Source organism: Ipomoea triloba, chromosome 4 (assembly GCF_003576645.1).
Source record: "Ipomoea triloba cultivar NCNSP0323 chromosome 4, ASM357664v1".
NCBI classification, from domain to species: Eukaryota; Viridiplantae; Streptophyta; class Magnoliopsida; order Solanales; family Convolvulaceae; genus Ipomoea; species Ipomoea triloba.
In genome coordinates, this window is record NC_044919.1 from 35,666,461 (window position 1) to 35,677,585 (window position 11,125).

At 34.6% G+C, this 11,125-nt stretch overlaps 1 protein-coding gene across 1 annotated transcript; it reads left to right on the forward strand.

Annotated features, from left to right (window-relative positions):
- Positions 1 to 1,054: 1,054 nt before the first annotated feature.
- Positions 1,055 to 1,990, forward strand: LOC116016226. Its single transcript, XM_031256385.1, has one exon. It carries the CDS (start codon positions 1,055 to 1,057, stop codon positions 1,988 to 1,990), a length of 936 nt encoding a protein of 311 aa, XP_031112245.1.
- The last annotated feature ends 9,135 nt before the right edge of the window (positions 1,991 to 11,125 follow it).

Here is an 11,125-nt window from a genome sequence, read left to right on the forward strand (position 1 = left end):
CAGGTTAAAATCTTTACTGCCAGCCATTATTTCAGATAATCAATGTGCTTTTGTGCCTGGGAGATCTATCACAGATAATGTAATGGTGGCATTTGAAGTCCAACATTTTATAAGGAGAAAAAACAAAGGGAAAGATGGTTTTGCAGCGTTAAAACTTGACATGAGTAAGGCCTATGATAGGGTGGAGTGGAATTTTTTAGAAACTATAATGCGGAGAATGGGTTTTAGCGAGAAGTGGGTGAATTTAATTCTTGTCTGCGTGTCAACTGTTGAATACTCGGTCTTGCATGAGGGGTCAGAATTAGGTCCTATTCTTCCTAGAAGGGGCTTAAGACAAGGGGACCCTTTATCCCCTTACCTGTTCATCCTGGTTACCGAAGGTCTAAGCGCTCTTTTAAGGGATTATGAGGCAAAAGGAAAACTTCAAGGCATAACTATCTCACGAGGGGGTCCTGTAGTTTCCCACCTTCTTTTTGCAGATGATAGTCTAATGTTTTTCAAGGCTGGAGAAGCAGAAAGTGCCAGTCTGAAAGAAGCCCTGGACAGTTATGCAGCAGCTTCAGGGCAACTTATAAACTTTGAAAAATCGGCCATCAACTTCAGTAATAATGTTACCAGTGATATGAGAAATAAGATTAAGACCATCTTTGCGGTAAATAAAGATGGTACAGAAGGAAACTACCTAGGATTACCAGCTATTTTTGGAAGAAGCAAGAATGAGATCCTGGGGTACTTAAAGAAGAAGATCACGGCAAGGATTAATGGCTGGAACCATAAATACCTCTCCAAAGCTGGGCGGGAGATTCTTCTCAAAACAGTGATACAAGCCATTCCATCTTATGGTATGAGTGTTTTTATGTTACCTAAACGATTGGTAACAGACATGGAATTACTGATGAATTCTTTCTGGTGGAAAGGGGGTAGTGAGAAGCAAAAAGGGATCAACTGGAGAACCTGGAATACTTTATGCAGGCCAAAGAAGTGGGGAGGTATGGGGTTTCGTAATCTGAGGAATTTTAATGTGGCAATGTTGTGTAAGCAATCTTGGTGAATCATGCAATACCCAAATTCTCTGGTAGCAAGACTCTATAAGGCAAGGTATTTTGCAAATTCATCTTTGCTTGAAGCTACAAAAGGAGGTAGCCCTTCCTTCATTTGGTCTAGTTTGATTGAAACCCAAGACGTGATTCGAAGACATGCTAGATGGAGGGTTGGTAATGGGAATAAAATTAGAATTTACTATGATGATTGGCTGCCAGACAGTATCAATAGGAGAATATCTACTTTCCCTTACCCTTTTATGGAGAACGCGACAGTAAGCTCTCTTCTAAATGACCAAGGGGAGAGATGGGATGAGGATTCTATTGTCAACATTTTTAATGAAAGAGACGCCAATTTGATACTGAGCATTCCCATTGCTAAGACAAAGAGAGAGGACGAGCTGTTCTGGCCGGAGGAAGACAACGGCAAGTTTAGTGTGAAGAGCTGTTATAGGGTGTTATCTACTGTGCCGAGGAATATTACGGAGGAGAAATGGACTTCAATGTGGAATCTATGGCTACCGGCAAAAATTAAAAACTTCTTCTGGCAAGCCTGTACACAATGCTTACCGACAGCAGACCGGTTGATAGCAAAGAAAGTAAATTGCTCAAAAGTATGCCTACTATGCAATAAAGCAGATGAGTCGACCCTGCATGCATTTGTGGAGTGCGATAAAGCAAAGGCATGTTGGAACCGTATTGGGAGTTCTTTGTCTTCTGTAGGGCATACATCATTCTCCGAATGGATTCATAATGTATTCACGGTTTTAGACAAGGAAAATCAAAGCATTATTATTGTCATATGTTGGAAGCTTTGGTTTGCAAGGAACCAAAAAGTGTGGAACAATATAAATATTCCTCCAGCCATCATAGTTGAAACAGCAAGGAACTATCTAAAAGACTGGAAAGAAAGCACAAGAGCCGTGTGCAGTACACAGGAATCAGGATAATAGAGTGGAGAGGTGGAAGAAACCCCAATCTGGATGGACCAAGTTAAATGTTGATGCCTCTGTCCAGAAGGATCCGAACATGATGGGTTTTGGGTTCATTCTTAGAGATGAGATGGGAGAGTTTATAGCAGCAAAATCTGTGCCGTGGAGGGGCAGCTTCAAACCGAAGGAGGCCGAAGCCATGGCGGTCCGGGAAGCCTTGACTTGGATAAAAGGAAGAAATGAAGATTTTGTGGAAGTTGAAACTGATTGTCTTCAGCTTGTTCAAGCTTTAAAAAACAACAATGGGGATGCCACTTTTAATCTCCTTGTATGTGACATTAAGGAATTAATGATGAAGTTTAGTCATATTTCCTTACATTTCGTTAGACGATCTGCGAATCAGATAGCCCACTGCCTAGCTAGGGAGTCTGTTTCTTTGTCTGATTGTAAGGAGTGGTGTCTGTACCCTCCATCTTTCATTTGTAATGCTTTGCATCTTGATTATGAATCAATTTAAGCTTGACTTTTCAAAAAAAAGTTTCACACGTTCACATGAGGTGGATTAGGACCTTTAAAAAGAAAAAGATTTGTGGACTAGCCCATAAGGCCAGCCAACCCCACATGAAGCGGCAAATTATTGCATGGACCATGGTCCACACAGCTGTGTGGATCAAAAATAAAAAGTACATTATTTTTGTATTGAAGGTACATTATTTTTGTACTGTAGGTACATTATTTGATAGTATATATCAAATATGTACCTTCAGTACAAAAATAATGTACCCTAAAATAATGTACCTACAGTACAAAAATAATGTACTTTCAGTACAAAAATAATGTAACTTTTATTTATGGTCCACACAGCTGTGTGGACCATGGTCCATGCAATAATGAAGCAAGTTAGGACCTCACAAGACTCGCAAATTATACTGTGGACCGCGGTATATAATGGATTGTGGACCGCGACATCAAAAATTAATGAAAACATACGGATGAAATGGTATCTGTTCTGCGCAACTGCAGTTCCCTTTCAACACAATTGAAGTATCAGTTCAACATAACTACAGTTTCAAACGGATGAAACGGTCTTTGTTCTGCGCAACTGCAGTTCCCTTTCAACACAATTGCAGTATCAATCATGACCATGATGCAAGGGTATAACAACTGCACAAGACCAGCTAACCTACATTATTGGCACTTCTAATTATAAAATTTGAGGTTTAGAATTAGTCTTAAAAATTGTCTTATATATGCAATTGTTGAAAATACCAACACACCCTTTATCAATGGTTGAGAACATATATGGCCATAGGTGTGTCTAGAAATTAGCTGATAGTTGATTGGCTTAACTGATAGTTGATAGCATGCATGTTGTATTAATTGGTTTGACTAGTTGATAGTATTAATTAGTTGGTTATAAAATTGTGTTTGGTTAGTTGATAATATTAGCAAACTATAGAAATATATTTGGTAAATTAGTTGTTTATAATTAGCAGATAACATGTAAAATGTCGTATAATAATATAAGTCTATTATTTTTATTTATTTAACTATTATTACATCATTTTAATTTGAAATATAATAAATAATAACAATAATAATAATAAAAATAATAATAATAATTATTATTATTAAACCCACAACCCATATCCAATTAGAAGTCATCATGGTCCACTTAGCATGTACTGGGAGATCATTTAATTGCATGCATGCACCGGCAGATCATTGTGCATGCATTGCAATTCAATTGACATATCATTTTCAGCGCGCCAACAAACCAAAGTAATAACCTATTTTATCAAATACTTAAAACAGCTTATTGACTAGTCAACCTAATTAACATAGTTTTTTTTTTTTTTGAAAACACCTAATTAATTAACATAGTTAAACCAGCTAAATTTTGACTTATTAGTCATTTATCAAGCATTACCGTAGAATAGAGAAATGGACTTTAAGTACATATGTTTTTTTTTCCTTGATTGATCACTAGGATTTATCTTCTTTTTTTTTGGTTAATTACCCTTCGAACCAATCAATACAAACCACACTACAAGAGTGTGTATACTCTCACAAGTTCTCTATGTGTGTATGTATGTATATAAAAGTATTTATGAACTCTTTTTTACCTTGTTTCAAAGTGTTTTAATTGTTTGTCTCTTTGTGCTTCAGTAGGTTGAGAAAGTAGTTATAAACAAATACTATACTGTAATAGTGTAATAGAGTCAGTAGTACTAAAAAAAAAATTATTTGTCTCCATTCGCGTATATTTCTGGCTCCAGCACGGTCTAGACAATTCACACCATGAATAGAACAGCAATCTTTACTTTCACATGTTATTGTACGTATTGCGGCATTTTGTTTTCACACCCATTATATTACATTTCCCGTGGCCGCTTGCAATTAAATTGATGCACATACAGTACTGCATTCTAGTTATACGTCAACATTGCACGTACCCACGGCGTCGTCTCTCGATGATTCACGTTTATAACGCGAGAAATGTAATGCGAAGAAATTGGTTAACAATCTCTATCAAGGAGGCTTGAGTTTTGAGGTGCATATATATATATATATGTATGTATGTGACCCATAAATCATTGGTTCGACCATTATGCAATGGCAATGTTTAGTCATATATTGTGATTTCGAAGTGTATATTGTTTTGCCACTATATAACGGATCAAATATCTAATAGTGTTGCTTTTCTAAGTTCAGACCGGTCGGTTGGGTTTGGCATATTGGTTGGGTTGAGTGCATGCCAATTGTTATGCCGCGGACCCAGGTCCATCTTGCAAGGTGGACCTGGGTCTACATTCACATACACTATACTCTACATTCACACTTTGTAAACTCTACATTCACACATTACATGATTATATGATACTCTACATTCACACTTTGTAAACTCCACATTCACACATTACAAGATTATATGTTTAGTAACTATATTACCACTGTTATGCATTCACACATTCAAAACTCTATATTCACAGGTCCTATACTCCATATTCACAACTTGAAAACTTCACATTCACACATTACAGGGCTACAAGTTGCTAGAACTTCTTAACTCTATTACAGATTCACACATGCATAACTCTACATTCACGATTTCTATACTCTATATTCACAATTTGAAACATTCACATTCACACATTTTTGGGCAACTCTACATACACACAATCATAACTGTACATTCACGATTCCTATACTCTACATTCACACTTTGAAACCTCTACATTCACACATTTTTGGACAACTCTACATTCAGCAATATGTTTACTAATTTTATAAAAAAAAAATTAAAAAAAAAAAAGGAAAAAGGAGATAAAAACGACGTAGTTTTGGACCCAGGTCCACCTTGCAAGGTAGACCTGGGTCCACAGCATAATTTGCCGGTGCCTGCTTAATGTTGTACACTAGTATCCACAAGAATGTGAAATCAATACTCTGTATTATATTTTTTGCTATTAAAGCAAAACTTATAAATTTATTTTGTGTTTCTTCACAATTTGAGTTGGGCTACAATCATTTTATATGACTATATTGTTGTTGTCTAGTCTACATATTAACGTATTTATGAAGTTTTTTTTTAATCGTGGGGGGTAATTGGCAATTTGGCATTTAGCCAAATTGGGTAAATTCTTGTCTTTTTAATCTTTTAAATTTTAGGAATAAGGGTCAAATAAGTCACTGAACTACACACAAAACTACAATTAGACCATCGAACTCAAAAAGAATCAATTGAGTCCCTAAACTACACAAACACATGCAATTAAGTCCAAATTAACCTGTTTACCTACAATTGTGATGACGTGGCGGTTACCAATATTTAAAATAATTTTTTTTAAATAATTTTAATTAAAATAATTAAATAATTATTAAAAAAATAGAAGAACTGTCGGAGACGGATTGTCTCCGGCAGCCTACGTCTCCACTACCAGGGAGACGAAGGTCCGGCCTTCGTCTCCATGGCCAGGAGACGAAGGCTGGACCTTCGCCATAGAGATGAAGACTGCCGGAGACGAACGGCAATTCTGTTTTTTTTTTTTAATTTTATTATTATTATTATTTAATTATTTTAATTAAAATTATATTAAAAATATTATTTTAAAAATTGTTAACCGCCACGTCAGCACAATAATAGGTAATTAAACAGGTCAATTTGGACTTAATTGCATGATTTTGTGTAGTTTAGGGACCCAATTGTAATCTTTTCGAGTTCGATGACCTAATTGTAGTTTTGTGTGTAGTTCAGTGGTCTATTTGACCCTTATTCCTAAATTTTATTATATTATTGTCTACGAGGCTTTTTATAACTTCATCATGTCGGTAATTGTTTTAAAATTCAATCGTATATTATGTTAATGTACGTAATAACCATGCCTATACTAGTTTAGAAATAGCTATAAAGAGAACTTTGTAAACCTCGAAAGGGAATTCAATTCACACTTTTTTCTCGATACAACATAATATTTTCAACTCTAATAGCCGCGAGCTGCTCAAAGTCTTCTTCACATTATGATTCATATTCATCTCCATATATTAAATACTAAACTTTAAACCTACGATTGCATGCCGAAATAACTGTAACATTTACATTAACACCAACCATCCATATATCATATCTCAATGGAAATCACTTCGCCCATATATTATGGAGATCAGAGTGGCAGAAAAGAGGACAATAGTCTAGGACAAATGTTCATGCGTAGCTAGCAAGGAAAGTAACAATAATTTTCAGAGTTTGTAGGTGAAATAAAGGCGAAGAATGTACTTAGGTTGGAGGATGGAGAAAGGGGGGTATGGGTTTAATTAATCACGAGGGGGCATATATAGTGATATACAGTACCATAGTAGTTGCGTTTTGACTTTTGACTTACTGCTCAGAATGCTGCACTTAAATAATGCTGCCATTCCTAACCTTTACAAATTGGTTGTCAGTTAGTTGTTCAGAAAGTTTGATCTTTAAATTTTGGACGACACCAATCATCATTTAATTCATCATTCTGGACCTTCACACCTCACACCGTGCCACAAATACAAGATGGGCAAGTGGATTATAACTCGAAAGTCGACACTCGACACGTATCTGTTTTTCACATATATATCAATGTCGATTATGCACCATCATCCATAATATCATTTATATTATATTATATATTATAATTATTAATAAAACACATATATAAGTGCGAAGTGATTGACGGTTGTTCACCACTTTCTTACATTCAACAAGTACGTGTAAGGATCACATATGTTGTGCACCTCATTTATTATTTGCTTGCTATAGAACAACCTAGTTAATTTGATGAGCCCGGCACTTGTGCTAGAGTTCGACGATCACGATCAAACTATTATGCAAATTAGTTGGTAGGTGCATGTTAAATCATCATAATAGGAGTTTGTGATTCAAGGTAGTATGCCAAGTTTGAGGAAATCTCGTTGAGGTTGGAAGGATTTTTACAACGTGAGGGATTGAGGGAATCTTGTATTGTCAAATGTCAATCTATGATTGTACACCAGAGCCATAAGTTGGCAGCGACTTGAAGGAAGAGTGTTTATTACGAGTATTTCCTCAATCTCATCTTATTTATTTTACTCGATTAAATTTTCAAAAAAATTTTACTCGATTAATGATTTTAATAGAAGTTATTTATAATTTAATATTTATTAATATTATGTTTAGTATTGATATATAAATTTTATATATTTAAAAATTACATTAAAATAGTATTACATTTAAAAATAATAGGAAAATTTTTAAAAAAATAAGTAAAGAAAAAATAATTGATTTAACCGGTCAATAATAATAAATATGGCATATAAATTAAAATAACAAAAATTTCCTAGTGGGCACATGTCGATAGCACTCCAAAGAATGGTAGATGAGTATGGATGGGTTGTTCAATTCTCACCAAAATAGTTATAATTAAATTATAATATATTTATGTCAATATATTAATAAATTTAAAATATTAATTTTTTTAAAACATTTACTATTTTTTACAAGGTAGTATATGTTTTATATTTTCTCAAAATATTTTCAGCCCAAAACCATTGGGTTCAGAACTATGAGCTTTTTCACCAATTCAAGAATATTTGTGAGTTTGATCTTTCGGACTCAGAAATATTATTGTTGAAAAAAAATTCATACTTATCAGTCCACGCATTATCTTGCCTGTTTTCTTCCCAACGACCTCCTTTAATTCATTAAAACACTTGGATTATCACGCCATTTAATTTGATTTTGATTAATAATGTCTTTGGTCATCCTATCTAGCTTGTATATTGTACGTCGCATTACTCCTAGATTGTTCTGAGATGATGGTTTTAATGATTTGTTAACTAATAGAGACGACCCAGTAATAAGATGTTGTTTTTCATTTGTCAGATTACTTGTCAATTAAATAATGAGACATGAACATTTATAGTGAGAGATTATGACATCGTACCAGCAAGCAAAACAAATCTTAATAGAAGAGGCTGGAGGTGATGATGATATGTGTAGTGGACAATTGGGCATTTAAGTATGAATAGGTACGCAAGAAATTTTCAAAGAAATAATATAAAAAAGAATAAAGAAAAACTGAGAGCACAGGTTTATGGAACAAGTCATGTCTTTGGTGTTTTGGCAAAGGGAGGAATTGAAGACACTAATTAAGTGAAAAGATGGTAATGTTCCCTCATTGGATGACGTACAATTAAGTAGCTGGATGATAGAACCGTCTATTAAATACGGAGTATTATTTAATTTTCTTGTTTAAAAAAAATTGTCTAATTCTATTTATTGTTGATTAAACACTTCGATCACTTTTTAGATGTTTTACGAATATTAAAAGTTTTATAAGTTTATTGTCGTTATTGCACTACATTTTTATTTTCAAGTTGGGAATCACCACAACAATTCAACCAACTATATATAATGTAGTGGGCCAAATACTCCACGTAATATCTCGGAGCATCCCTATCAAGGAGATTTTGACGAGTTTTTTCTTAGTTGGAAGAGAAAAGATAAAGGATTTTGTATTAGTGTCAAAATTGTTTCTTTTTTTTCTTTTCAGTAGTTTTTGTTAGGAAGCGGTGAAATGAATTATATTGGAGCTTGACGTGACATGCTTGCCCAACGAACACGTAAAAATGCTGACAATTTTTTTTTTCCCTTCCAACCCATCTCTCTTGGTTGGCACCAAAAAATTCAATGGATGCCTTACTCTATGGTATTTTTATGATTAATTTATATAATGTGAAATTTTTAATCTATATAATATTATTCTCTAATACTCTATAATGTTTGAATTCAAGCAAACTAAAGACTTTTAAAGAGATAATAATCAAAATGGTCACTTGACGTACTATACAATAATTTCTATTTTAGTCCTTGATTACCAATTCAAAATAGTCCATCGATTATACAAAATTTACTCAATTTAATGTTGAGTTTATTATATCGAATGACTAAATTTAATAAGGTTTACATAGTTGAATGACGACTATTTTGGATGAATTGATAATTGATTAATTGATGATTTTTCTCTTCTTATAAGTCTTCAAGACAAAAGAGTATGTAATATTAAAAAAAATTAATTATTTAGTAAATATATTAGAATAAACCAAGAAATGAATAGTGTAGCTTGCACATGTAGTTTAGTTGGTTATTAACAACATATTATGGGTAAAGACATAGAATCGAGCCTTGATATCTGTAGAACGAGAATTTTACCTTCTTGTGAGGGTGGCTCCTTGTGGGCACTAAGTACTGGTTCTCTACTTAATGGGCTACTGAGTTACCGTGATTTATTCATCCACAATCATATCGGGACTAGGATGTGCCGTAGGGGTGTAAACGAGTCGAGCCACTCGCGAGCCGCTCGCGAGCTACTCGGTCAAAGCTCGGCTCGAACTCGGTCAACTTCGAGCTCGAGCCGAGCTCGAGCCGGCTCGTTAAATAATCGAGTCGAGCTCGAGCCTAAATATTTTAGGCTCGTGGCTCGTCGAGCTGCTCGCGAGCCACACATATTTTTATATAATAATAATAATAATAATAATAATAATAATAAAAAAGAGTAAAGACATAGGTACAGTTAACCCTAAATCAAAAGCTTAAGCTTAAGCCGCCACTCACCATCAGCATACCTCTCCTCTCACCTCTCACCTCTCAAGTCTCACCTCTCCAGTTCCGGTCTCCACCTCCATTCCTCCCACTTCCCGTTTATCCCTCACGGCAGCAGACGACGCGATAGAACGGCAGCAGACGAAGCAGCAGCACGAGCCACCTCTCGCTTCCGTCGCTGATGCAGCCGAGATCGACCAGCCTTTGGCCGCCGCCGCAGCAGAGATCGACCGGCCTCTCGCCCACCGCCGTTTCCCGCAGCTGCAACAGGTTACATTCTTGTATTCTTGGAACAGAAATATACTACTGTTTTTTTATAGAAGAAATATACTGTTTTTTTTTTTTTTTGGATAGAAGAAATATACTACTGTTTTTTTTTATAGAAGAAATATACTACTGTTTTTTTATAAATATAGTGTTTGTTTTTGGATAGAAGAAATATACTACTGTTTTTTTTTTTTGGGAGAAAAATATACTACTGTTAACTGTTAAGTGCTGCTATCTTGCATTCTTGGAACATAAATTGATTAGTGTTTGGAAACATAAATATACTACTTTAATTACATATTTACATTTAATTCAAATATTCAATTAAATTTAAACATTAATACTTTATTATTGACTAGGTTTGCTTTGGTTCATAAACCTTGAGATGAGTACATCTAAATTATGGTCAAATTCAGAGTCTTGAGATTCAGTAGCCAATTTACATTCTTGTGCTTGCTGCTTTGTAGTAATTACTAATTAGTGTTTGGACTTTGGCTTATGTTTTGGTGTTGTGAACTTAATTAGTTTTATTATTATTTTCAGTAGTCATGTCCACTGAAAATTCATCTATTCCTCAAAATACATACACCTCAAGTAATGCAGTTGGTGAAAATATTGAAACAAATATTGAGGTGAATGAACAAGCTGGAGCATTTGAAAAAATAGGATTACATTCCAATGACCATGATACACAACAAAATGAAGAAACAGTTAGCCAACAAGATTTTCAAACAAACAAGAGAAAAAAGACATCATGTGTGTGGGATGATTTT